Here is a 24945-nt window from a genome sequence, read left to right as displayed (position 1 = left end):
CCTGCGCTCGCACACTTTTCGCCGTCAGCCCAACATGTTCGGTCGCCTGCCGCTCTTCTGCGCTCCTTCGCTATACTTTGCGCCGCCGTTCGCGTACCGCTACCCGATGCCCATGCCGGCGTATGGGTACTATCCTGTCCCGAACCAAGGGGCCATGCCTACTCGCTCGTTCTGGAGTGTGCCGCCTGTGTCGTGGGTCAGTCCGGGTCACCCGGCTCCTTCCGCCACTGCCACCACCACCGCCACCAGCGCCGAGCTGACGCCAGACGATGCCGAGAGTGTGGCCGAGGTGCTCGACTTTTGGTTTGGTGACGGCCGCCTAGTTGAGCCTGCCATCAAGTACGATGTGTGGTTTAAGGGCGGCGAGGCTATCGACGAGGCCATCAAGTCCAAGTTTGGTGGAGCCGTGTCGGCCGCGCTCGCCGGCGGCCTGGCCTCGTGGGAGAGCAATGATGCCGGCCGGGTGGCCAAGCTTCTGGTACTCGACCAGTTTACCCGCAACATGTTCCGCGGCTCCGCGCAGGCCTTTGCTGGCGATTCCATTGCGCTGCAGCTGGCGAACGACGCCGTCGCCGATGGCCTTGTCGACCGCGTCCATCCGGTTGTCGCTGGCTTTGTCCTCCTCCCGTTTGAGCACTCGGAGTCGATCGAAGACCAGGGCGTGATGGAGGAGCAGACAGAGCGACTGGTCGAGCGCGCGAAAAAGGACGCCCACCCGGATGAGGTTGTCTCGCTCTGCGAGAACTACCTGCAGTACGCGATTGACCATGGCGACATTGTCCGCCGCTTCGGCCGCTACCCGCACCGCAACAAGGTGCTCGGCCGCGAGAACACACCCGAGGAGGACGAGTACCTCAAGGATGCCGAGACGTTCGGCCAGTGAACATGCGCGTTTACAGAAGCGGTTCTAGCTAGATGCGCCGTCGTAGCGCGGGTTGGGGGCGATGGGCATCGAGTTGGAGCCGGTCCCACCCCCGCCCGACGCCGACCACTTGCCAACCGAGAGTGTTGCGCCCCGCGAGGCGCGCGACCGGCGGTACGAGGCTGCACCGCCTGCGGCACGCGGAACCGGCGCGGCCGCCCCGTCGATAATCATAGGGTTGGCCGCCGAACCGCCGCCGGTCAGCCGGCGCAGCTGGGCCTTGGCCTGCTCGGCCGTGTCTGCCGGCTCGTCGTCGAGGTGGCCCATGAGCAGCTGCACGTGATTGGCCTTGATGTTGGGACAGTCAATGGCTCGATGGCCCGACTCGTTACACCGCGGGCAGAGAAGCTGCGACTGTGTGAGCGCTGCTGCCGAGACATCAAAAGCATCCTCCGGAACCTCAAACTTCGGATGGCCGAACGGGCAGTTGGGCCCGTCCGGGCAGAACCCGAGCAGGTAGTTATCGCACGCCCGCTTCTTGGTGTGCTGCTGCGGGCAGTCGCTACCAAGCCTGCAGAATCCGCGCCGGAACCACGGGCACTCGGTGTTGGTCACCTCGGGCGCCAGATGTAGGAACAGGCAATCTGCGTTCGAGCACTCCTACCCTCGCAGCGCCACCATCAGTCGCAAGTCGTCCGCCGCCGCCCAACCACAGACCCCCCGTGAGTACACACATCCACACATACACACACGCGTGTCATCCATGCGCACACACCTCCTTCACATCACGTACGTTGTACAGCTCCCAGAACTGGCAGCGAGGCATGCGGTCGAGCGAGAACTCGTGGAGGTAGGTACAGAGCTCAGCACCGCGCTTGCAGAGGCCACGCAACCAATGCTTGCAGACAGGTGCATTAAGCGCAGCACGCGAGTGCGAGTCGGGACATGACCTTCCACGGAAGCACTTGCCCTTGGCAAAGAGCGGGCAGATGCGCCCTCCAGACCTCCGGATACGGTCTCGCTCCTTCTCCTCCGAGAACTCGTCCACATACAGCCGGTACCCCACAGGCGGATTGGCCGGTACAAACCGACGACTCCCAGGTGCAGGTGCTGCCATCCCTCACGCCCTTCTCTATACCCTTAGAGACACGTGTGCGCTTCTCGAGCGTCTCCTCCCCCCCCCCCCTCGCTGGTTGCATCCTCCCAGGGACGACCTTCCGGCCTCCCCAAACGCGATCACGATCACGATCGTCATCGCAACAGCGATCCCGATCACGATCACGCCCACCCCAACCGCCCGCCCCCCCCACCAAACCCCCCCTCCCCACATCACGTCAGCCTTTCCACCTCTCTACTCTCTCCCCCCTCCCCCACCAAGCTACCACACCAAACCTCCTCCCTTCCACTCTCCCTCCGCACTTCATGTTTGCCCTCACCTCGTCGGCACTTGCCACTGCTTGCCGCCGTTCGCTCTCCACCGCCGCGCCGGCCCTCGCGTCGCTGTACAACCCAACCGAGGAGCACGAGCTGCTCCGCCAGACGGTACGCGTCAACTGCCTCCCTGTCACCCCGCCTCTGCTCGCTCGTCCACCACTCACATCACGCTCACTCCACGCCCACTTTGTTCGTGTCATAGGTCCGCGCCTTTGCTGACTCGGAGGTCCGCCCGCAGGCGCTCGAGCACAACCGCGAGGAAAAGTTCAACCTCGAGCTGTTCCGGCGGCTGGGGTCTGAGCTCGGGCTCCTTGGTATTACGGTGCCCGAGGAGTACGGCGGCTCTGGCATGGATGCTGTTGGTGCGGTGATTGCTCATGAAGAGCTCTCTGCTGCCGATCCGGCCTTTACCCTCTCGTACCTGGCCCACTCGATGCTGTTTGTGAACAACCTCGCGGTCAACGGCTCGCACGAGCAGAAGCTCAAGTACCTGCCCAAGGCCTGCTCGGGTGAGTTTGTGTGCGGCATGGGCATGTCCGAGCCTGCTGTTGGCACCGATGTGCTCAACCTGACGACGACAGCCCGCGCCAACGACGACGGCTCGTGGACGCTCAACGGTGCCAAGATGTGGATCACCAACGGGACGGTGTCCAAGGATCGCGAGCTCGGCGACGCCTTCCTGGTCTACGCTCGCACGGCAGAGGGCCCCAAGGGCATCTCGCTCTTCCTTGTCGACAAGGGTATGCCCGGCTTTGAGCCCGGAGCCAAGATCGAGGACAAGCTCGGCATGCGCGCCTCGTCGACCTCGGGCCTGGTCTTTGAGGACGTCGTCGTCCCGGCCGACGCCCTCGTCGGCGAGGTCAACGGCGCCACGCTGTGCATGATGCGCAACCTTGAGATCGAGCGCCTCACCCTCGCCGCCATGTCGCTTGGCATTGCTCGCCGCTCCATCGAGGTCATGAACAACTACTCGACCGAGCGCATGGCCTACGGCAAGCCGCTGCGCGAGCACGGCCAGATGAAGGCCCACCTTGCCAACTCGTACGCCGAGTACATGGCCGGCCGTGCCTACACCTACGAGGTTGCCTCGCGCCTCGAGCTCGACTCGTACGGCAACCAGCTCGACACCGATGGCGTCAAGCTCTTTGCCGCAGACATGGCCAAGGACGTCGCCGACCGCGCCATCCAGGTCCTCGGCGGCTACGGCTACGTTGGCGAGTACGAGGTCGAGCGCCTCTACCGCGACGCCCGCCTCATCTCCATCGGTGGCGGCACCAACGAGGCCCACCAGAACAACATGTCCAAGGTCATGGCCCGCATCCAGCAGTTTGAGTGAGCTCTGCCTCGTTCTGCCGGTCAGGCCCGTCAGTCATTGAACGCGTGCCTCTCCTCTCCCCCGCTCCCGCCTCCACTCGACTACTCAGCCCATGGCTGCCGCTCCCGAAGACGCCGACTGGGTGGCCCCGCCGACCTCGCCTGCCACCGAGCCTACCTCGCATCGCGACAGCGCAAGTGCTTCCCCCTCGCATCCGCGCGCCCCGCAAACGTTCCTGAGTGGGGCCCTGCCTGCTGCTCCGCCACCGCAAGTCCCTAGTGTGTGTACGTCCCCGGGGAGAGGAAGAGCTCGGCGGTGCGTTGATCAGAACTGCCGATCTCAGAAAAAAGCCGTCAAACTCACTCTCCCTTGCCACCTCCCACGCAGCGCACCATGTTGCACATCTCGCCACGGCGCTCATATCCATTATCGCCAACTCGCCACACAAGGCGTTCCAGAGCCAAGCGCTCGAGCTCATTGACGCCATGCGCGGTGAAAGCCAACCAGCCGATCTCCCGCGGACCACCGTTCTCATCACCCGCCTCACAGCCGCAGCCGAGGCCGAGGCGGCGTCCGCAGCGGCGCGTCGGGCGCGGCGCGAAGCTCGTGCATCGGCCAAGCGCGAGGCGTCATGTACAGCCTCGACGCGGAAGCGCAAGCGGGCTGCGCACAACTGAACAAAAAGGAAGACATCACACGAGTTCAATCCATGACTACGACGCCGGTCTGCGGCTGGAGGCGAGCAGCGCGGTCGGGGATGCACTTGCACCCGCATCCCGTGGGACAGACCTGGATGGAGCCGTCGAACCAGGTGGCGAGGCAGCGGACGTGCCCGCCATGACCGCACTTGAGGCAGGCCGAGGCGAGACCGCGCATGCCGCGGCGGCACACTCCGCACTCGAGCATAAAGTGCGACTGCGGACAGGCAAAGCACTGTGGCGCGGCCGAGACGACGACCGGATCATGCGGGCAGGTGTTGGCGAGCATGACGCTCGAGCTAAACGGCGCAACCTGGGCCGCCAGAGTCACAAACTTGGCGACCTCAGCACGCTTGTTGAGTAGGCCCCATGCATGAAGCAGCCGGCAGTAGCCGAGCCGGTACGCATTGGCGCGGGCCTCGAGCGGAGCATCGACAAAGAGCAGAGCGTCGCGGGGCATGCGCGCGGCTGAGCCGCCGAGATGGGCTGCGACAGCGGCGTGGGCAGCGACTGCCGCCGCATCGGCCTGGGCAAACACGCAAGAAAGGACCGCGAGCGTCTGCACATCACCAAGCCCCGCGTAGTGATCGAAGAGCGACGCGAGCGTGGCCCGCGCAAACGGGTGGACTGCCCACGGCACGCCCGACGCACTGCTGCCCAGCCGGCAGAGCGCGCCGGCCAGCGCCCGTGGCGTGTACGCGCTCAGCATCTGCGCCGCCAGCTTCCACACCCGGACCAGGTCCCGCCGCTTGGCTCGGGCCGCCACGCCGGCATTGGCCTGACACAGTGCCGGGAGCGAGGCACGCGATGCGTCGACCGCATACTGCTCGGCAAGCGTCGGCGAGGCGAGAATGAACCGCGCCGCAGAAGCCAGCCGCACCCGGGTCTTGTGGTGGACCTTGGCCTGGCCGGTGGCCCGGGTGAGCGAGACCTTGGCCGAGAGCGACGGGCGCGACTCGAGGATCGATGAGAGCACGTCGGTGGCGAGCACACCGCCGGTGTCGGAGACGTGCAGCTCGCGGCCTTGCTGCTCGAGCTCGAGCGAGAGCGAGAGGTCGGACCACATCGCCGGCCAGCACGTCTCGGCCGACCGGCTGCCGTCGCGACCGGGCTGCTGGGCCCGGGCCCGACCAGAGGTCGGCGAGGTCGGCGACTCGGGCTCGACGTCGTCGTCGCCAAGCTGGTTCGCCGGATTGGAGAGGCGGAAGAGCGACGGGTTGAAGCAGTTCCAGAACACAATGGTGCCGCGCGGACCAAAGTACGCTCCGCCGAGCCGCGGACAGACAAACTCGGCGGCGACGACTGAGATCGACTCGTTGCCGCCGGTGTGGCCCCGGCCGCCGGCCTCGAGCCCGCCCTCACCGTCGTGCAGCGCATGGTTGGCCTTGGCCTTGGAGAGCAAGTCAAACTGGGTGGCAATCTCGGTGACGGTGGCGTGCAGACACGGCATCGACTCGCGCTCGCGCATCTGGATGAGCGAGCCGACCAGCTCCTTGAGCCTGATCTTGACGTCGGGCGTCGTCTCACTCGACCGTGCCGATGAAGACGCCGAGAAGAACGACCGCTGCACAAACTCGAGCGTCGGGCCCTGTCCGGATACGAGACCGGAAACATGAGCCGGACCCGGAGCTCGATGGGCGTCGCCGGCGCGCTTGGCGGCGAGATCTCGCTCGAGCTTGTTTGCGAGGTAAAGGTGAGGAAGACGAGGCCGGCACCGTAGTTGGCCCTGTCGAGCGAGGCTCCGTCGACCGGGTGCTGCTTGAGGTAGACCACTTCTTGCTCGAGCGTGGTCAGCTGCGACTCGGAGTCGACGCGGAAAATCGGCGACGCCGCCGGCGAGCGCATACCCCCGCCAGCCATCTTGGATGGAACCCGGAGCGCAACCGATGGCGGCGAGCCGAGTGCCGGCGGCGATGATGCCTCCGAGCCGGGCGACACGAGCTCGACATCGCGCGGCGACGGCGCAGCTGACGGGGACATGCCGCCGACAGGCACCGCGAGGCCCGGGCTGGAGCTGGTCCCTGTGCCAGCGGCATTGGTCGCACTCGCGCCCGTGCCAGCAGCGGCCGCGCCTGCGGCACCGACACCCGCCAGCTTATTGAGCCGCACAGCCGGCGAGAGGGGGCGGCGGCTCGGGGTGTGACCGACAGAGGCAAACACGTCGTCGGAAATGGCCCACAGCCGGAGCTGCGAGTCGGACGACCACGAGAGCAGCTGGTAGGTGGACGAGTCGTAGGGCGAGAAGCGCCACACAAAATCAGTGGGCTGACCGCGGACAGAGGTGGCAGCAAAGGTGTGCGAGGGCGAGCGGAGCGAGGCGCGCGACCAGAGCTTGAGGTCGGTGTGGGTGGAGGAGGAGGCGGTGACAAGGCCTCCACCAAACGGAGTGTACTTTGCGCGGCGAATGGGCGACGAGCTCTGAATGTAGTCGATAAAGTTCTCCGGCTTGTTGACGTCCCAGAACTTGACGAGCTTGTCGAGCGCGCAGGTGACAAGCTCCGAGCTCACGTTGTACGACCAGTCAATGCCGAAGATCTGCGACTCGTGCGCGCGGATGACCCGACAGGAAGCGACTCATTGCGCATGTCCCAGATGCGCACAAAGCCGGCATGGGCCGACGCGAGAATGTTCCCGTCGTGTCTGTTCCACGCCAGCTGCGACACGCCCGCCCGGTCGGTCCGGTACGAGGTGAAGGCACGCTTCTCGGTCGACGGCTCGCGGATGTCCCAGATGTAGATGTACGCATCTGAGGCACACGAGGCGAGGACATGAGCCGACTGAGCTTGCCACTCGATATCGTTGACCGATCGCACATGCTTTGAGAGCTCTGTATGCACGCGGGTATCCCCATCGGCTTCCTCCAGCTGAGCCACATCCCAAACATAGACCTTATCGTTCGAGGTACATGCCAGCAGCGAGCTCTGAATTCTGTTCCAATGCAGCGTGCGGACATCATACTGATTGCGGAAAGAAATGGCGGTGGTAGGCGAGGTAAGGTCTTCCAGATCAAGAAGAAACACTCCATTGAGTGTACCAAAGGCTCCCACCGTGTTCGTCGCGTCGACGCCAATGGTCGTCACATGCAGTCCTTCAAAGTGGATACCCATGGACTGCCGCCATGGGTCGTCCTCTGCCATGGTGTGTGTTTGGAGGGGATGGAGGGTGTGTGTGTGTGTGTGGGGTGGTGGTGGTGGTGGTGGTGGTGGTGGTGGTGGTGGTGGTGGTGGTGGTGGTGGTGACGTGTGAGTGGGTAGGTAGGGTGGGTTGGTTGTGCCTTGGTCGGCTGTGGCAGCCCGGCAGCTCGTGGCAGTGGTACGAAGCTGCGTGTTGGTTGATCGGGTTGTGCCTGGCTTGCCGGAGGGATCACTCTTGGTTGGGAAGATTATGTGCGTGTACGTGCGTGCGTGCGTGCGAGTGCGTGTATGTGTGCGCGCGTGTGTGCGTGTATATACATGTGTGTGTGTGTATGAGTGTGGTAGATCAGGTCGGGATAGGGGCGAGCTGGCCGACAGGGCTCGTGACGCTCTAGGGTCATCTACACTGCTACAGAGAGACATCCGTCACTCCCGGAACCGCGACAATGTGCTTCAGTACTCAATGGGCCGCCGGCCACCATGGCGGCCACCATGGCGGCTACCATGGCGGCCACCATGGCGGCCACCGACCAGACGATACTGCGTACAACCACCATCCCCGCATCTATCCACATCCATCCATTCGCTGTCCACATCGAGCCCGTAGTCTCATCAGGCCGATGCGCCCGTTGCCGTCGTCGTGGTCGTCGTTCCCGTCATCATGCCAGCAGCCTCGGCCTCGGCCACAGCTCTTTGAAGCAGATCCATAAACCGAGTCGATCCGTCACCATTCCCTCCACCAATCAGCTTCTTGGCGCCTGCAGTAGCCTGATACACCTCGGGCACCTTGGCCTCTGGCGTTGTCTCGGACTCGAGCTGTGCCTGCACACGCGTCCACCCTGTACCCAAACGTACGCATGCCTCACGTAAGTCACACCCCCTCCTCTCTCCCCCCCTACTATGTGGTACGCTCTGTCGTGTGCGTACGCTGGGACAAGTCGGCTGACGCTTCGGCTGCGTTAAAGGCCATGATGGAGTTGAGTGGTACGACAACTGGCTGGTCGCCGCGGCTAGCTACACGCCACAGTCAGCATACACAACTACGGCTCAGAATACACATCTTCATTTCATCCGTTATCAGCAGAGCGGACAAGGGTTAGCGATGACGGCTTGCAGAACTTGCCGCACCGATCAGGGCAGGCAAAGTAGTGGACTCCGCGGAGGGTGCCGTTGGAAAAGCCTACCGGTTGGTGGAGCTCGATGCCGACCCAGATGCCCGGGCGGTGGGTGGCGCCGATGTACCGGACCGTGCCCTCCTCGCCACGGACAGACACGACGTCGCCGACCTTGAACGCATGCCCCGACGCGCCCATCGACGACGCGAGGAGCGACGACTCAAAGTCCGGCAGAGGATCGAGCTTGAACGGCGAGAGCACCGCGACCGGCGACGAAACACGCCGCGACGGCGTCCGCTCAGCCCGCAGCTTCTCGATCGTGCGCGCCGAGCCCGGTGACCGCGGCGGCGTCCGTGCCTGCGCGGAGAGGTCTTCCACCTTGAGCGCACCACCCGAGTTGTTGCGTCCGCCGTCAGCTGCCGCCATGAACGACGTCACGTCAAACGACGCGTTCCCGTGCACGCCCGCCGCCATAAACTCGGCCAGGTCGTCGTCGCCCGCGTCCGCTCCAGCGCCCGGCACCGCATCGTCCGCGTCGTCAAGCTCGATGTCGTCGAGTAGCGCATCGAGGTCGTGCTCGTCCAACAGCCGCCCGTCGCCGTCGTCTAGGAGCACCGTGTCTGAGACTGCAGACGTCTCGACCTCCGCCGCGAGCACCTCGTCGAGCAGGGCGTCCTCGTCGTCGGCCTCGTCTTTGCCCTTGTCCCGCGGTGTCTGAGGAACGCTGCCCAGGTCGTCATCGCCCGAGCCGGCAAGCAGTGCGTCGATGTCGTCGTCAATAAGCGCGTCGAGCTCTTCGTCCGCATCCAGCGGCGCGTCGAGATCACGCTGATGATCCACGTCGAACACGTCAGCAGCATCAGGCACCACATCGAGGTACTCTTCCTCGAGGTCGAGCACCTCGTCGTCATGGTCGTCGCCAAGATCGAGCAGATCGTCGTCGCCTTGACTCTCACCACCAGCCTTGCCCTTGCCCATGCCGTCGTCGTCCGAGTCCGAGAGCACAAACGCGTCCTTGCCGCGAGGCGCGTCCTTCTTCAGCGGCTCTTCGACTGCCTCGCCCGGCGTCACCATCGACTCCAGGTCCAGCAGCGAGTCGTCGACGTCCGACGACTCGTCGAGGTCCGCCAGTACCGGTGAGTACCGGTCGGCGGCCGTGACCTCGAGCGCAGGGTCCGGCTGTGGAGCTGCCGCTGCCGGCGCCGGCGTCGGCGGTGTCACCTCCACCTCCACCTCCTCGTACTCGTACTCGTATCCATACTCATACTCGGGCTCTGGCTCGGGCACACCATCACCCGCGAGCTCGTTCTCCAACTTGCGCGCGAGATTCTCGTTGTCAGTGCTCGGCGGCGGCGCCGCCCGCCGCACCGGGCTCCGCGACGCCGGCGAAAACACAATCCGCCGGTGCGGCGCCGAGTGCGGCGACTCGGCTGACGCGTCGAGGTCGTTCAACTCCGACATTCGCTGCGAGAGCACCGAGTCGAGCTGCTGCTCGAGCTCGCGAGTCGCCGCATCGTCGCCGCCAAACTCAACCTCCCCGCTCCCCAGCTGCTCCGCCAGCATCGCGTCGAGCTCCAACTCGATCGCAGACTTGGCCGCCGAGTCGTGCGCGGTCATCGCATCGAGGTCTGCCGCCAGCGCGTCCGTGCCCTGCCGACCCACGCCAGCGCCAATTTCGGCCTCGAGTGCCGCCTGGGCCGCTTCGCGCTCGGCTGCAAACGACGCGTACTCGGCCTCAAGCTTGCTGTCTGCTGCTGGCGCGCGGGCTGTGGCAGGTGCCCGTCCGGGCGCGTGCGCGACACTTCCCGCTGCATCAACCACCGCAGTCGCCGACGCCGGCACCGCCGACTCCCAGGCCACCATCGCAGGATTAAAGTACACTGCCGTCGCCCCACTGGCGCGCGCCGAGTACTCGAACCACCACGACGCGTCCGACTCTTGCACGACATGCCCACCGACCGGCGGACCGTCCCACGACCACACACCTGAGCACGGCTGAAAGTACATGGTGCGCCCGTCACCGGCCGGCGCAGCATACTCGTACCACGAGCTTGCGCTCGACACAAACGCCGCGGTCGGGCTCGGCCCGGCGCGGCGCGACGGCGAATGCCGTCCACTCGCAGCAGATGCCTTGTAAAATGCCGAGCTCGCCGACCGCTTGGCGCTCCAGTATGCCGGCGAGTTGTCCGACGGTGCTGGAATGACCAGCGGCGTCGCCATGAGCGCGTCGAGCGAGGCCGGCGGCGAGTCGGACTCGACTCTGCCCGCCGGTTTGTCGTAGGCAAAGCGGGTCGGCCCGGTCCCGAGCGGCGCCACAAAGACGTGCCCGATCTCGGCCTCGAGCGACATGTCATACTCGAACCACACCTCGCGCGATCCGAGCTCGACCAAAATCGGCGTTGCATCGTCGACAGGCTCACTCGGCGCCAGCCAAGTGCAATGGCCAAGCACCGGGTTGTAGTACTGCGGGTGTTGCCCATCCCGGACCACATACCACACGTTCGGATGGTCGGCGACAGAGCAGGTAAACGCAGGCTGCGCCGACTGGCCCACAAACTGCCGGCCAGTCAGCGGCTCAAAGAACGACAGCGATGAGAGCGCCGCCGTCGAGAGGTCGTCGTAGCCCGAGTAGACGTAGGTGTGCCAGTTGATGACCACCGGCGCATTACAGGCAGCAACGGCTGACGCCGGCAGCAGCGTGTCCGGCCGCGCACCAGCAATGTACATCGGCGCCTTGGTCGATGCGTCCCACAACTCAAAGAAGACTCGCGCCGCAAGCGCCGGCGTCACATCGATAACTGCGGCGCGGAGAGCGGCAGGCGGCTCGGTGCCCCGGAAGACAGCCGCAGACGTGTCGGAGTTGAGCGTGTACGGGTTGACAAAGACAAACGAGCCCGGAGCCGCAGCATCGGGCAAGCGGTAGAACCAACGGGTCGAGGTGACTGCGGCTCCAAGCGCCTCGCGAGAGTCGAGTGCAAACGCCCGCGGGCCCGCAAGAGCCCCTATGTGGCGCGCGGGCTCGCGGAGTGCCGAAAGTCGCGCCCGCGCCGACGCGTTGATCTCGCGCTCAAGCGCCGAGAGTCCGTCATCGCCAGCAGCTGCAGCGGCGGCTGGCGACGACCGGCGCACGATGGCGTCGACCGACGCGACTCGCGCAGCCGACGACGCATCGAGCTCACGCGTGAGCGCGTCAGCGGCGGCGGCATATCCTGCGTAGCCGGCATCAATGGCCGACTGCAGCGGCGAGAGCGCCATGTTGTTGTCCTGACAGTGCGCGGCGAGGTCGGCCTCGATAGCCGACTGTTCAGCTGCACGTCGGGCGGCCGCGGCCTCGTACTCGATGTCGTACACAGTCGTCTCCACCCGCGAGTGGTCAGCGAGGACCACGGTCGTGCCCGGCGGCGGGTGCTCCTCACGGCGCTCGCCAGTCACCGGGTTGTAGTAAAACTTGAGCGGCGGCGCAAGGTCGGCCGGCTCGCCGTGCTCAAACGAGAGCTCGGTCGACGGCGGATGCGACTCGTACTCGAACCACCATTCTGAGGTGATGTCCTCCACAACCTCGGTGGCGTCGTCCGGCAGTGCGTATGCCGACGCCATGCGCTCGCGGTTAAAGTACAGCGTCTTGTCGCCAAGGTCAAAGGCGTAGTACAGCGCGTCAAGCGGCGGCGGCGGCGGGCTCGGCTCGCGGGCAGCCAGCTCGCGCGCGGCGAGCTCGGCGGCAGCCTTGGCGCTTGCGAGCTTGGCCGGCGACGGCGAGACCTTGGTCTTGACCCGCATCCGATGCTTGATCCGCTTGGTGGCGGTCGTCGGCGGGCTGATTGGCGGGCTGGCGGGTGCACTGGCCGGCGGAACCGGCGATGCATCTGGCGACGGAAGCGGAGCTGGAGCCGGCGACGCGTCCGGTGACGGCTTGTCGACACCCGGTGGCGCGCGGTGGATCTTGTGTGGCTTGCGCGGAACAGCGATGACCACCGCGTCGTCCTCGGGTGTCCGTGATGTGGCCTTCATCGTCACTGGATTGTAGTAAAACGTCTTCTTCTTGTTCTTCGACGGGTAGGCAAAGAGCCAGTCGGGGGAAGCTGGAATGCAGAGCGCCGACTCTGGCGGGGCCTTCCAGCTCGACTCTTGCTTGAGTGGCTCAAAGTAGGTGTGTTCGGAGCCGAGCTCGCCCTCGTACACGTAGTAGACTGGGGTGTCCGGGTCGATGAGACGCGCACCCGGCGGAAGGGTGTTCCACGACAGCTGACCGGTGATCGGGTTGTAGTAGTAGTTGGCGCCCTTCTTCTTGTCGTGGTTGAGGGTGTAGTACTGGTGCATGGAGACAATTCGCGACGAGTCTGGGCGGCTCTCGCGCTCGGCGCCAGAGAGTGGATCGACGTAGAACGGCGCAGCCGCGGCCGCATCCCACGCCTCGTGCCAATACGGATCGTCACGAGTTGCATCGTCGCGCCGGACAACCACGGCGGACGGACCGGGCTTGCGGCGCGAGTGCTTGAGCGTTGCGGCGTCGACAAAAACCCACCCGCCCGACTGCAACGGATAGCGGTAGACCCAGGGCCTCGTCCGGAGCTTGGAGGCCTTGCGGAGGATGGCGCCGTCGGCAGGCGGGGCGGCAACAGGCTTGGCAGTCTGAGGCGGAGGAGTGTCATCACTAGACCCAGCCGAGCTGAACCGCGTTGCCGCCTTTGACGCCGGCGGCGCCTGGGTCTCGGGCCCGCCCATCGACTCGTCGAGCGGCGGCAGCGAGAGCGCCGACTCGTCGATGCCCGGCGAGGAAGCACGCTCGGCACGAGGGCCGGGCTGGGCCGACTTGGGCGGGCGACGGGTGGAGGCAAGGCCGGGGTTGCGGCGAGCCTGACGTGGCGCCTGGCGCTTGTTGCGCGGCGAAGGGCGTGCAGCCGCAGGCGCAGGCCTGGGCCTGCGCTTTGACGGCGAGGCGCCCCCGGCAATGTTCCAGCTCGACGCCGGTGAGGCAGATGCCGACGACCCACCCTTTCCGCGGGCAAGAGGGGAGAGTCCTTTGGGCGACGCGTGGTGATGTGCGTGGTCGTGGGCGGCCTCGACGTTGCGGGTGGCGTCGTACTCGTGGCGAGCACGCTCGAGCTGCGGCTGAAAGGTGAACTGGCGCTCCGCAAACTGGCGGGCCCACTCGCGCTCCTCGTTGCGTTTGGCGATGTATGCGTCGACGCCGAGCTCAAACGACGAGTCCATGGCCGCGGCGTGGGCGGTGATGTTCGGCTTGAAGGTGCACTGCTGAAGCTCGAGGAGCTCGGCGGCGCGCTTGATCGCGTCGGCCTTGGCTTCGTTTTCGAGCAGCTTGAGCTTTCGCTCTTCAGCCGCAATCTGCATGCGCTCAAAGACCGGGACGTCTTGAGTGTTGAGCTTGGAGAGACGCTTCGATTTGGACGAGATTTTCGGCTTGAATGTGCACGCGGCGTCGGCGTCCTCCTTGATGCGACGGAGGCGCTCGGCCTTGCGCTGCTGCGCAAGCTTCATCCGCTGAGTAAACGGCAGCTCCGAGATGGGTGCGCGGCCCTTGCGTGGGACTTTGGATGGGCGGCCCGACGGGACAAGAGGACGCGGCTTCGGAAGCGCGGCCTCGGTCGTTGCCTGGCGGGCCTTGCGGCGCTCGAGATCATCCTCGAGACGCTCCATAAACGGGCGCGCGTAGGTCGACTGCTTGAGAATGCGCTTGGAGCCGGAGGAGAGAGCCGGGGTGGGCGGCTCAACCTCTGGTGGCGGGGCGTTGCGCGAGGCCTTACGGGCAATGACGGCGTCGCGGACACGGTCCTGGAACGTGCGCTCGTCGGCTGACTGCTGCAGGATGGCACGAGTGCCGGAGGAGAGCACCGGCTTGCCTTCGATGGCGGCGGCAGCGATGAGTTCCTGCTGTCGGCGGCGGCGACGGGCCTCGGCCTTTTGCGTCCGCTCCAAAAACGACTCGCGCGCGAGCTTCTCCTCGTACTTGCGCGCCGAGGCTGTGCGCTTCATGGCGGGCGCCTTGCCGATAGCATCACGCTCGGCCTGGATGCGTGCCTCGCGATTGATACGCTTGGTCTCTTCAAACTCACGGTCACGGCGAACCTTCTCCTCCCACTGCTCCTTGGAGAGGGTGCGGTGCGGCTGGAGCTCGACAAAAGTGGTTTTTGGCTTGGGCCGGATGGGGCGAGCGCGCGACGGCGTGTCGACGTGACGCTCCGGTGAGAGAATGTTGTCCAGCTCGGCGTTGAGTTCGACAAGGTCGGGCATGGCGTCGGGCGGTGGCGACGAGGCCAGCGCCGCAGCCGCAGCCTCGTTGATCGCGGTTTCGGACGCTGACGGCGCGAGAGTCGGGCTCGTTGCCGCCTCCAGCTCGAGTGAGTCGGCGGACGACGAGTTGCGCGGCAAGTTAATCACGAGCTCGCCATCGTCTTCGGTGATGGGGGGGTGGGTCTCGTTGTTGCACTTTGCAGATGCGCCACTATCGAGCTCGGTATCGTTAAGGATGTCAAAGTTGGTGGGATCGGCATTGTTGCCGTCGAGGTCGATGGATGTGGCGTTGTTGCCAACAGCGGGCTCGTTGAGGTCGATGGAATCGAGATCAGGATCAGCCACCATATCAGACTCTTGATTAGCATCAGCGTCAAATGCCTCATCCACGTCCGCAACACCGTAGTCATTGGCAGACACTGCGGGTTCAGGCTCGGGTTCGGCCACAGGCTCGGGCTCGGGTTCGGCCACAGGCTCGGGCTCGGCCACGGGCTCAACTTCGGCCACGGGCTCGGGCTCGGCCATGGGCTCAACTTCGGCCACAGGCTCGGGCTCGGCCACGGGCTCGGGCTCGGCCACAGGCTCGGGCTCGGCCACAGGCTCGGGCTCGGCCACGGGCTCGGGATCGGCCACAGGCTCGGGATCGGCCACAGGCTCGGGCTCGGCCACAGGCTCGGGCTCAACTTCGGCCACGGGCTCGGCCACAGGCTCGGGCTCGGCCACGGGCTCGGACTCGGCCACAGGCTCGGGCTCGACCTCGGCCACGGGCTCAACTTCGGCCACGGGATCGGCAACAGGCTCTGGCTCCAAATTCCTTTCTTCCTCCGCATCGTCAAGGTCCACAGCAGCCTCAGCCTCGCGAAGAAGTGCCTCCATCTCGGCATCGTCGTCATCGACCTCGAGGTCGCCAGAACCGAGATCGAGATCGGCAAACTCGTCATCGTCGCCAACGTCTGGCTCATCCGAGCCCAGATCAAAGTCGTCGCTCCCATCGCCAAGGTCGAAATCATCGCTGTCGCCCAGCCCCAGGTCGTCACTACCACCCAGCCCAAGGTCGTCACTGTCGCCCAGCCCAAGGTCGTCGCTGTCGCCCAGCCCAAGGTCGTCGCTGCCACCCAGACCGAGATCGTCGCTGCCGCCACCAAGATCGACATCGTCAAGTCCGAGATCATCCAGATCGTCGAGATCCACGTCATCTAGCACCTGGTCCGAGTCGGAGAGCTCGACGTCTGCGATGAGGTTGTCGACATCATCGAGGCCGGCATCGAACGAAAGGTCAATATCCTCGTCCATACTTTGAGAATACACGCGACACAGAGCTACAACCGTCACACACGGTACCTACACCCTCCCAGACCACCACGCTCTCCCATGTGTCAGTCGCTGTTGCACTTGGACTGCTTCTCGGCCTCGCTCTCTGTTGGCCAACCAAAATTTGACGTCGGCGCCACACGGCCCCGCCACCGACACCCCCTCCACCTCCGCCGCCACCGCGCACAACCCTGCAACCTCGACAGCATGGGACGGGGCACCATAGCAGTGGTAAATGTGTATATCACCATGTACATACCCAAAGTGTGTGGTCGCCTGTGCTTGGCGTGCAGTGTCGTGCGCTCGCTGGCCGTCTTTGCCAAACTCGTCGCGCCCTGCCGTTGATGCCTCTCGGCACTCGTTTTGAATCGGGCGATGGGGATCCAGATGGACCAACACTTGCCGATGATGACGATACTCTGAGAGTATGTGATGCGAGTGCGGAGGGTGGAACAACGTGAGTGTGGTCGGAGGAGGGGGAGGTAGAGCTGCATGTGATCGCGTGCATTAGCCGGCCATGCGGAGCGTCCTTTCTTCGCCCTCCCCTGGCGATGCGCAAGATGCGGTACAGCACAGAGTCGGCTCGGCAGCACGAGACATTACGGCCACATGGGATCGTTGATCCTGCTGCCACGATCAAGACGGCCGAGCAAGCTTCGCCCGCTGGTCCGCCCAGCCCCAGCCCGGTCGCACTCCCGAAGCTCTGTCTGCCCTGCACTCGGTCGACACCACCCGACTCGTCAAGGCCGACCATGTCACGCCGTGCCGAGTTTACGGTCTTTGTGGGCAACATCCCCTTTGACACTACTGAAGAGGACATTCGGAGGGTCATGTCCAACGCAGGCCCGGTCAAGTCGGTTCGTATTCAGATGGACAAGTACGTTGTGGCTGGCTGGCGGGGAGTGAGGCGAGATGCCAGTTTTTGGTGCAGAGCGCGGGCGCGTTGGAGACTTGGGGTACGGGGATGAATGACTCACATGGGAAGTTCTATGGCGTAGGGAGACGGGTAAGGCAAAGGGGTATGGCTTCTGCGAGTTTTATGATCGTGCTACAGTCGAGTCGGCCCTGAGGAACTTGAAGGGAGTGGAGGTCGGCGGCAGGGCCCTGCGGCTGGACTACGCTGAGAAAGACACTCGCAAGTCTGCGCCGAGCGGCGGGGGCACGGGCGGTGGGCCTGGACCGATGACTGGGTCCAATCAAGGAGCAGTCCTGGGGGGTCCGCGGCGTGGGCCCGAGATGATGATGGAGAAGGCGTCGCTGGAGCAGGTTCTTGCTGTTGTCGAGTCGATGACCTCGGCGCAGCGGCGTGAGTTTGTGGCCAAGATGCGCTCGTTTGTTGACATCCATCCAGACGACGCTCAGGCCGTTCTGCGAGAGAACCCCACGCTGTCGTGGGCCTTTGTGCAGATGCTCACCCTGGAGGATTTGATTCCTAACCTGGACGTCGACGCCTTTGTGGCTAAGGAGGCTGCACCGCGCCCGCCGCAGCCGCAGGCCGGCCAGCCGGGCGCGCCTGGCCAGATGGCTGTACCCATGGCTGGCGCCCCGCCGCCGCCGCACACCCAGGGTATGCATCCCCCGCCAGGTGGCGCCCCGCCGCCGGGCCCGCCGCCGCAGGGCCAGCCGGGCGCGTTCAGCACTGCCGGCCTCCTGCACATGCTCTCCAACATCAACCCGCAGCTCATTCTCGCCACCCTCGGTGAGGAGAACACTGCCATCCTCACAGAGGTCCTCTCCATGACTCCGCAGCAGTTTGCTGCCCTCTCGCCTGACCAGCGCGCCGCCATCAACGCCATCGAGCAGCAGCTCTCCTCGCTCTTTGCCAAGTAGTCGTGCTCTCGCGCTCCGCTCCGTAATGAACCACAGCGTGTTAATCCGCCCACAGAACCTCACCTCGCTCGCTGCGCCATGACCAGCGCGAGCGCAAACTTGTGCCCGACCGCAAGCTCCTCGAGTATGCCGCTATCGCCGTGCCGGAGCACCCGGAGCTGCTCGCACGAGACCTGGGCTGCTCGGCTTCCATCGGCGCCAATCACCAGGCCCACCGTTTCGAGCGCGCGCGCTGCTTGCGAGGCCCCTGGCGCGAGTGTGTCGTCGTCGGCGATGATGGTCTCATGCCACGTCGCCGGAATCCAGGCGGCGAGCGAGACCTCGGCTGCTGGAAAGGTGAGCGACTCTATCGGCGGTGAGTCGGGCAGCGTTGCCGCAAAGTACACGATAGCATATGCGCGCTCGATGGTGGCCAGGTGGGACTCCCAGACTCCGATCGGGGTCAGCATCTCTGGCGCAATCTGCAGCCCGGTCTCTTCGTAAAGCTCGCGGACAGCAGCGCAAGGCAGAGACTCACCCGCATCGACGCGTCCACCGGGGAACACCCACTTGAGCGGGAAGATTGGGCCGGTGTGGCGGCGAGTTGCGAGGACTGCGCCCGCCGCGTCAAAGACTAGCACCGCGGCGCACAGCGCGACCGGTGCGACATCCAAGACAAACCCAACCGTGTCGAGCAGACACGCATCTGCAGTGTGGCCATGCGAGAAGAGCGGCTGGCTGTAGTGGCCGAGCGGGAGCGGACCAAGCGCCTCCGCCTCGCCGGCCCCACCCTCGCGCACAATTGTAGTCCTACCGGTGTCGACGTCGTGGACGAGCTCCACCGGAACGGTGCAGGTCGCCACACCCTCGATGAGCGATGCCACTTGCTCGGCGTCGGCACTCGGGAGCTGCGCACCGAGCAAAGTGACAAAGCACGCTCCAAATGCTGCTACGGTTGCGTCGGCAAGCGAGGGCCCGATCGCGAGCTGCGGCCGGCCGGATACATGCCTGTGGCGGGGATACTGTGCGACCGTCCACTCGAGTCGCTCCGGCCGCGGGTCGGGCAGCGGATGGGTACTCGTGTATGCGTACGAGACGGTGTGTTGGGTAGTCACCACGATGCTGAGCGCACGCGTCACCGTATTCTGGTCCAGAATCCGGCCGGGCGCGGCAAAGACGTTGCCGCGCAGAAAGTACTCTTGACTTGACGCCCACGGCGAGTCGGCGACATCACCCTCGGCGGCGTCGAGCTCGGCGGGCGTGAACTTAGTCTCGGTGAGAAGCAGTGGCTCGACAGCGGCTAGCAGATCGTCGATCGAGGCCTCGCGCGGCAGAGCGCGAATGGCGGGCGCGAGGTGGCTCGCCAGCCACTCGACCTTGAGCCACGAGTCGCCGAGAACGCCGTTGGAGAACGCCACATGCTTGCCTCCGACCTTGCAGAGCAGCGCGCGCTGACCATCAAACGGCTGCAACCGTGATCGCGAGCAGTTGGAGAGTGTGAATGCACCAGAGTCCGGGTTGTACGCGTCGAGGAGCAAGATGTTGAAGCCCGAGTACGCGGCGCCGAGATCGAGCTCGACCCGCGGATCTGCCGTCGCCCAGTCTGGATGGGCCGCCGGATCGATGCCAGCGGAGCGCACATACTCGAGCAGAGGCACATCAAGCAACCGGCGAACAATGTCGCCGCGCGAGGCGCGGACGTCTGCCGGCGGCGGCGGAAAGTGTTTGTTGCGGACGTTGGTCAGCGCTACCAGCGTGCCTGTCGCCCGATTGAAGCCCATCCACGTCCCGCCCGCTTGCACATCAAGTCCAGCCACGATGTTGGGAGGAAAAACGGTGCTTTCGCTCGGTTCTGGCTCATTGCTCGACCTGCCAGCTTCGTTCCGCTCCGGCATCGCAGCATACGCCGGCTGGCCCAACTGCGGCGGCAAAGTGGGTCTGTCCGGGTCTTCGTCACGGAGATGGACGACCACAGACTCAAACGAGCCTGTGGCCTCGATCAGTGCAAACAGAATACACATGACCTGACCGGAGGTCTGTGTGTGGGTGTGTGCGGTAATGCGAGACAAGTGCTGTATCAGTTGTTGACGTGCAAGGCGCGCGGGGGGGGGGGGGGGGGGGGGGGGGGGGGGGGTAAGCCTGCGTGAGTCGCACTCTGCTTGGACATGACTGGACATGATGGCTGCCATGGATGGTCGTTCGGTCATTCATTGTTCATCATTGTTCATTCGTTCTCCCGTTTGGTCCCTCCATCCGTCCATCCATGGCACTTTTGCCCAATCGTTCGTTGCCGAATTCGGACACCGACATTCTCTCGAAACCACAACCACCACAACCACCATTCACACCTGCCATACCCACGGACAGCCACAGCCAACGGCCACACCACCACACCACCACTCTACCACACCACCACTCCTCAACTATGGTACGCCAAGAACCCCCTCCCTCCCCTCCCCTCCCCTCCCCTCCCTCTCCACTCTCCACTCGCCCACTCACCTCTCTCGGCTCCTTGCTCAGGCGGCGTCCAACGCGGTGACGGTCAAAGTCCACTTTGTGGACGGTGAGTATGAGAACTTGCAGGTGACAGAGGACATCACGGCGGGGCAGCTGCGGGACTTGTTTGCTATCAAGATCGGAATGCGACCGGCTGATGAGGCAGAGATGGGGCCCGAGTTTCGCGGGCCCGAGTGCTTCTCCATCTGGGTCTGCGGCGACGACGTCGAGCTCGAGCTCTCAGACGAGGATCGGCCGTTTGAGTTCATGTCGGGGTGGAAGAACCTGATGCGGCAGTACTCGAACGTGCTTGATGAGCCGTGGTACCGCGCCAAGCAGGCCAAGCGGAAGAAGGGCAAGATCAAGGAGCCGCCGTGCAAGATCTTCTTCCGCACTACCGCCCTCCTCGCCAAGCCGTACGAGCGCAAGTTCCCGTCGCCGGGCAACCCTTGGCACCCGGCGGTTGTCGACACGCTGTGGAAGCAGGCGCATCAGTGGATGCTCAACGCGTACTACCCCGAGGCCAAGGCCGACGATGCCGTCGAGCTCGCCGCCCTGTACATGCAGATCAAGTTTGGCGACTACAACCCCAAGCTGCACAAGGTCAACTTTGTGCCGATGAAGAAGCTCATAGCCCCGCGGTTGGCCAAGAAGAAGAAGGACAAAGAGTGGTTCAAGCTTGTTCAGCCCAAGCACGCCGAGCTCGCCGGCAAGGACAAGCTCATCTGCCAGCTTCTTTACCTCCAGCGGGTGCGCCAGTTCAAGACCCACAACGCCACCATGTTCGAGGCCGTCTACAACTACGACCGCGAGTCCATGTTTGAGCACCCGTTCGAGTCCGGCGTCGTCCTCGGTGTCAACGCCGACGGCCTGTTCATGGTCGACCTGCTCAAGATGAAGTACCTGTACTTCTACCACTGGTCGCAAGTCAAGGACTGGGAGTTTACCCAGGAGTCGTTCTCGTGCGTCCTCACCGAGTCGGAGCCAGGCGAAGACGGCACCTACGAAGACAAAACCCACGTGTTTTTCACTTACCAGGGCGAGCTCCTCGTCGAGCTCATCGAAGCCGCCCTCGATGACCTCGACGCCGAGGCCGAGCGCGTCGAGCGGACTGCCAAGGCCCAGCAGAAGGAGCGCGAGAAGCAGAAGTGGGACACCATCAAGCGAGGCAATCGTCGCTCGCAGCTTGAGGCCGCCGCCGACGACATCCCCGAATTGTAGCAGCATTGCACAAACCCGCTGCACCAGCATTCATACTAGCTGCAACTCTGTCCCTGTTAGCCCACCGACCCACAATTACCCAACTCGCGCGCCTTGTCGCGTCGGCACAGTTTCGCCGCTCACCTGCGCGTCATGGGCGAAACACTCAAAATGTTGCACAACTGGCAGCAAAGCTGCGTTCACACGCACACTTGACACAGAACATATCCCCAGCAAGCTCGACACATGTTCCGCACAGCAGTCTTCCTACCGTTGGCCGTCACTCGCATCGGACCACGCCTGGCTGGACTGACACCCAAGTCAGCCGCGGGCATGAGCGCCGTGATCTGGCGGCGTGCCATGAGTAGCGGCGCAGGGTCGGCGGGTGGTGGTGCAGCCCGCGATGAGAGCGACAACGACAACAACGGCGACGACTTTGCACGAGACTCGGAGGGCAAGCCCATCTTTGAGGAGAGTGATTACTACATCCGCTACAGGGTTCCCAAATGGAACCACGATTGGATTGCGCGTGAGACGGAAGAGCTCATCGCCAAGGCGTACAAGCGGCATCACGCGCTCAACGATCACTCGGACAAGTACCCGATCCGGCCGTCGCGGGAGGAGCTTGAGTCCATCAAGCCGGTCAACCACTACAAGCCACAGAACGTGACTGACAAGATCGCCTTTTCTCTGGTGAGCATGCTCCGCCCGCTCACCCACATGTTCTTCCGTGATCGGTACCTTTCGCACGCGTGTGTACTCGAGACGGTGGCGGCGTGCCCCGGCATGGTCGCAGGCGCCTTCCGCCACATGCGCTCGCTGCGGACGATGACCCCCGACAAGGGTTGGGTCCCGCACCTCTGGGAGGAGGCCGAGAACGAGGCCGCGCACTTGATGACCTGGATGGCGGTCATCGAGCCGACCCGCCTCGAGCGGTTCCTTGTCGTCGCGGCGCAAGCTGTGTACGTCACCGCCTACGCTCTTATGTACGCCACTTCCCCGCGAATGGCCCATCGGTTCGTCGGCTATCTCGAGGAGGAGGCCATCTCGGCCTACACCCTTTTGCTCGAGTCGATCGACTCGGGCGCGCAGGCCGACGGCCCGGCCCCAGACTTTGCCAAAAAGTACTGGAACCTTCCCGATGACGCTACTCTCCGCGACGTTGTCCTCTACGTCCGCGCTGATGAGGCCCAGCACGCGCTCTTCAACCACCGTCTCTCCGAAATCATCGCCACCACCGGCGTCGACTCGGAGCTCGACGTACCTGGCGAGTATCCATCGACCGTCGATCTTCCGCCGGACCATCCTGATCGAGTCGCCATGCGTAGCTCGATCACCACCCCCCGCCCCCATCCCACATCTGAAGGCAACTAGCACCAAATGACTCGGGTAGCGTCGCCAAGTGAAAGCCATGTCTGCTGCTTGTTGGCCGAAAATGGAGCACCTGTCGTCCGCGACTCGCCCTCCGTTTAGGCCTCACTTCACCTGTCTCACTCGCGCCTACACCCTTCCGCCATGTTCTGCAGCTTGTGCTGCTGCAGGCGCAAGGCGGGGCATGTACCAGTCCTTGGCAATGTCAAAAAGTCGGCTGCGCTCGAGATGCTCGGACAGAATCGGTACCACCTAGCCCAACTGTTGGACGAGTCGGACGAGGTCTGGTGGGAGGCAAGCGTGTCGAGCTTGGGCGAGTCGCGAGAGGAAGAGAGCTGGAAGCATGTCAAGCTGCTCGCGCGTGGTCACACAGCCAAAGTCTACTGTGCGTGGAACAATGCCGAGTCCAAGGTCATCATCAAGGTCATGGATCTGCTGGTGACCCGCGGCGATGGCCGGGCCCGCCTCGATGCTGCCTTCCGCAACGAGATCCGGATGCTGCGGCGACTGGCAAGTGCGCCGCACATTGTGCGTCTCCGCGACGCCATTCCGCATCACGCCACAAACACCCTCGTGCTCGAGTACACCGGGGTGATGGAGCCGCTCAAGCGGGTGGAGAACGCGGACGAGGCCGCGATGTATCTGCGGATGCTGGTGGAGGCGCTGGATGCCTGCCACGCACGGCAGATTGTACACATGGATGTCAAGCCAGGCAACGTGCTAGTCAATCGCCAGCGCCGGCTCCTTCGGCTCATCGACTTTGGCTATGCTACGGTGTATCGGCACGGCAAGGCACAGACCACGTTCTCGGGCACTCCCACTTACAAAGCGCCTGAGCTTATCCTTCACGTCCCGATCTACGACTACGCCGTCGACATGTGGGCTGTCGGCGTCATGGCCGCACGGTTAGTTCTTGGCTCGGGCCTGTTCTCCGACGCCTTTGTCGCGCCGCGCGGCTCGGTCGACAGGCTCGAGCGGTATGCCCTCCTCATGGCGAGGATCACCGAGGTCCTCGGCCTCGACGACTACCAGGCCTGGCTGGACGAGCTCGGTGTGCCCGACAACGATGCGTGGGGCGTGGAGAGCCTGCAGCGACACGGCGCCCACAACCGGCAGCGCGTCGATTTTGCCGCCCACGCCGCCGCTGCTGCCAATGCCCACCCCACCGACGACGGCATCGACTTTGTCCACTCGCTGCTCCAGTATCCGGCGCGGGACCGGCTTACTTCGTACACGGCGCTACAACACCCGTTCCTTGGCGGAATGGGCCAAAGCTCAAGCTCAGACTCGGGCTCGACCTCCGGCTCGGGCTCGGGCTCGGGCTCGGGCTCGGGCTCGGACTCGACGTCGAGCTCTGGATGGAGCTCGGACTCGTACCTGTCGACGACGACTGAGTGAGGGGCATCGAACTGTAGCATCACCTGGTCGGAAAATAGAGCATCACCTGCTTTGCCCTTAACGGTACGATAAGTCGGACGCATTGTCGATGATGCTTGCCTTCCAGGTCACCGGCCGACGCTGCGCGACGCCTGATTGGCCTGCGGCTTGAGGTGGGAGGCGCGCCCGCACGTGATGGCGGCCGACACGTAGACGCCCACCTGAAGGATGCCCGACCTGGGAGCACGGGGCGAGGCGCGCGAGGTGCCGTACGGCACCGATCCGGAGGAGCGGCGGGCGCGGACGGTGCGGAGCTTGTCGTTGACGACCCCGACGACCCATGTCCGAGTGTATGTTTGTGTGTTTGTGTGTTTATGTGTGAGGGCGAGGACGGGGTGCAGTGCGCGCGAGTGCGCGAGTCGGAGACCAGCGACTCAACTTTGACCTCGCACTTCTGGAGCTCCGAGTTCTCCTGCTTGATCTCCAACTACAGCATGTACCGCTACATCTACATAAAGTCGAGGACAAAGTACTCGATCTCGATCTACTCGCAGACGCCCCCAACCCCCCCCCC

The 24945-nt window shown here is 64.4% G+C and overlaps 11 protein-coding genes across 11 annotated transcripts; 6 read left to right on the top strand and 5 right to left on the bottom strand.

Moving 5' to 3' along the window:
- The first annotated feature begins 15 nt into the window (after positions 1-15).
- On the top strand, positions 16-901 carry AMSG_00319 (uncharacterized protein). The gene has a single exon (XM_013907721.1). It carries the CDS (start codon positions 35-37, stop codon positions 881-883), a length of 849 nt encoding a protein of 282 aa, XP_013763175.1. The 5' UTR covers positions 16-34; the 3' UTR covers positions 884-901.
- Positions 878-2014, bottom strand: AMSG_00318 (cleavage and polyadenylation specificity factor subunit 4). The gene is made up of 2 exons (XM_013907720.1): positions 1656-2014; positions 878-1522 (listed from the first exon to the last, which is right to left on the bottom strand). Exons 1-2 carry the CDS (start codon positions 1977-1979, stop codon positions 908-910), a joined length of 939 nt encoding a protein of 312 aa, XP_013763174.1. The 5' UTR covers positions 1980-2014; the 3' UTR covers positions 878-907.
- Positions 2015-2194: 180 nt separating this feature from the next.
- On the top strand, positions 2195-3688 carry AMSG_00317 (isovaleryl-CoA dehydrogenase). Its single transcript, XM_013907719.1, has 2 exons — positions 2195-2404; positions 2499-3688. Exons 1-2 carry the CDS (start codon positions 2285-2287, stop codon positions 3630-3632), a joined length of 1254 nt encoding a protein of 417 aa, XP_013763173.1. The 5' UTR covers positions 2195-2284; the 3' UTR covers positions 3633-3688.
- Positions 3689-3723: 35 nt separating this feature from the next.
- AMSG_00316 (uncharacterized protein) lies at positions 3724-4299 on the top strand (the record flags this gene model as incomplete). Its single annotated transcript, XM_013907718.1, has 2 exons — positions 3724-3808; positions 3999-4299. The coding sequence occupies 2 exons, from the start codon at positions 3724-3726 to the stop codon at positions 4286-4288; spliced, it is 375 nt and encodes a 124-aa protein (XP_013763172.1). The 3' UTR covers positions 4289-4299.
- A 14-nt stretch (positions 4300-4313) lies between these two features.
- AMSG_00315 (uncharacterized protein) lies at positions 4314-7446 on the bottom strand (the record flags this gene model as incomplete). Its single annotated transcript, XM_013907717.1, has 3 exons — positions 4314-5897; positions 5933-6844; positions 6874-7446. 3 exons carry the CDS (start codon positions 7444-7446, stop codon positions 4314-4316), a joined length of 3069 nt encoding a protein of 1022 aa, XP_013763171.1.
- Positions 7447-7924: 478 nt separating this feature from the next.
- On the bottom strand, positions 7925-8424 carry AMSG_00314 (uncharacterized protein). The gene is made up of 2 exons (XM_013907716.1): positions 8371-8424; positions 7925-8282 (listed from the first exon to the last, which is right to left on the bottom strand). Exons 1-2 carry the CDS (start codon positions 8411-8413, stop codon positions 8056-8058), a joined length of 270 nt encoding a protein of 89 aa, XP_013763170.1. The 5' UTR covers positions 8414-8424; the 3' UTR covers positions 7925-8055.
- Positions 8425-8490: 66 nt separating this feature from the next.
- Positions 8491-16411, bottom strand: AMSG_00313 (uncharacterized protein). The gene is made up of 2 exons (XM_013907715.1): positions 16378-16411; positions 8491-16148 (listed from the first exon to the last, which is right to left on the bottom strand). Exon 2 carries the CDS (start codon positions 16098-16100, stop codon positions 8511-8513), a length of 7590 nt encoding a protein of 2529 aa, XP_013763169.1. The 5' UTR covers positions 16101-16148; positions 16378-16411; the 3' UTR covers positions 8491-8510.
- Positions 16412-16856: 445 nt separating this feature from the next.
- Positions 16857-17996, top strand: AMSG_00312 (RNA recognition domain-containing protein containing protein). The gene is made up of 2 exons (XM_013907714.1): positions 16857-16995; positions 17117-17996. The coding sequence occupies exons 1-2, from the start codon at positions 16871-16873 to the stop codon at positions 17946-17948; spliced, it is 957 nt and encodes a 318-aa protein (XP_013763168.1). The 5' UTR covers positions 16857-16870; the 3' UTR covers positions 17949-17996.
- On the bottom strand, positions 17968-19948 carry AMSG_00311 (nucleoside diphosphate-linked moiety X domain-containing protein 17; the record flags this gene model as incomplete). The annotated part of the gene is made up of 1 exon (XM_013907713.1): positions 17968-19948. The coding sequence occupies one exon, from the start codon at positions 19946-19948 to the stop codon at positions 18008-18010; it is 1941 nt and encodes a 646-aa protein (XP_013763167.1). The 3' UTR covers positions 17968-18007.
- Positions 19949-20050: 102 nt separating this feature from the next.
- Positions 20051-21673, top strand: AMSG_00310 (uncharacterized protein). Its single transcript, XM_013907712.1, has 2 exons — positions 20051-20355; positions 20448-21673. The coding sequence occupies exons 1-2, from the start codon at positions 20119-20121 to the stop codon at positions 21642-21644; spliced, it is 1434 nt and encodes a 477-aa protein (XP_013763166.1). The 5' UTR covers positions 20051-20118; the 3' UTR covers positions 21645-21673.
- Positions 21674-21704: 31 nt separating this feature from the next.
- AMSG_00309 (CMGC/CK2 protein kinase) lies at positions 21705-23044 on the top strand. The gene has a single exon (XM_013907711.1). The coding sequence runs from the start codon at positions 21870-21872 to the stop codon at positions 22995-22997; it is 1128 nt and encodes a 375-aa protein (XP_013763165.1). The 5' UTR covers positions 21705-21869; the 3' UTR covers positions 22998-23044.
- The last annotated feature ends 1901 nt before the right edge of the window (positions 23045-24945 follow it).

Source organism: Thecamonas trahens (assembly GCF_000142905.1).
Source record: "Thecamonas trahens ATCC 50062 unplaced genomic scaffold supercont1.1, whole genome shotgun sequence".
In the NCBI taxonomy this organism is placed as follows: domain Eukaryota; order Apusomonadida; family Apusomonadidae; genus Thecamonas; species Thecamonas trahens.
The sequence above is the reverse complement of the archived record's forward strand: the minus strand, read 5'-3'. Positions and strand labels throughout refer to the sequence as shown.

Excerpts from the sequence above, each read along its gene's own strand:
- AMSG_00319 (XM_013907721.1), top strand. The coding sequence starts at position 35 with ATGTTCGGTCGCCTGCCGCTCTTCTGCGCTCCTTCGCTATACTTTGCG.
- AMSG_00318 (XM_013907720.1), bottom strand. The coding sequence starts at position 1,979 with ATGGCAGCACCTGCACCTGGGAGTCGTCGGTTTGTACCGGCCAATCCG. Across the intron at positions 1,523-1,655 it reads AGTTCTGGGAGCTGTACAAC|GAGTGCTCGAACGCAGATTG; the intron begins GTACGTGATGTG and ends CTGCGAGGGTAG.
- AMSG_00317 (XM_013907719.1), top strand. The coding sequence starts at position 2,285 with ATGTTTGCCCTCACCTCGTCGGCACTTGCCACTGCTTGCCGCCGTTCG. Across the intron at positions 2,405-2,498 it reads ACGAGCTGCTCCGCCAGACG|GTCCGCGCCTTTGCTGACTC; the intron begins GTACGCGTCAAC and ends TTCGTGTCATAG.
- AMSG_00314 (XM_013907716.1), bottom strand. The coding sequence starts at position 8,413 with ATGGCCTTTAACGCAGCCGAAGCGTCAGCCGACTTGTCCCAGC. Across the intron at positions 8,283-8,370 it reads GTCAGCCGACTTGTCCCAGC|GGTGGACGCGTGTGCAGGCA; the intron begins GTACGCACACGA and ends GTTTGGGTACAG.
- AMSG_00313 (XM_013907715.1), bottom strand. The coding sequence starts at position 16,100 with ATGGACGAGGATATTGACCTTTCGTTCGATGCCGGCCTCGATGATGTC.
- AMSG_00312 (XM_013907714.1), top strand. The coding sequence starts at position 16,871 with ATGTCACGCCGTGCCGAGTTTACGGTCTTTGTGGGCAACATCCCCTTT. Across the intron at positions 16,996-17,116 it reads GTTCGTATTCAGATGGACAA|GGAGACGGGTAAGGCAAAGG; the intron begins GTACGTTGTGGC and ends TCTATGGCGTAG.
- AMSG_00310 (XM_013907712.1), top strand. The coding sequence starts at position 20,119 with ATGGTCGTTCGGTCATTCATTGTTCATCATTGTTCATTCGTTCTCCCG. Across the intron at positions 20,356-20,447 it reads ACCACCACTCCTCAACTATG|GCGGCGTCCAACGCGGTGAC; the intron begins GTACGCCAAGAA and ends CTCCTTGCTCAG.
- AMSG_00309 (XM_013907711.1), top strand. The coding sequence starts at position 21,870 with ATGTTCCGCACAGCAGTCTTCCTACCGTTGGCCGTCACTCGCATCGGA.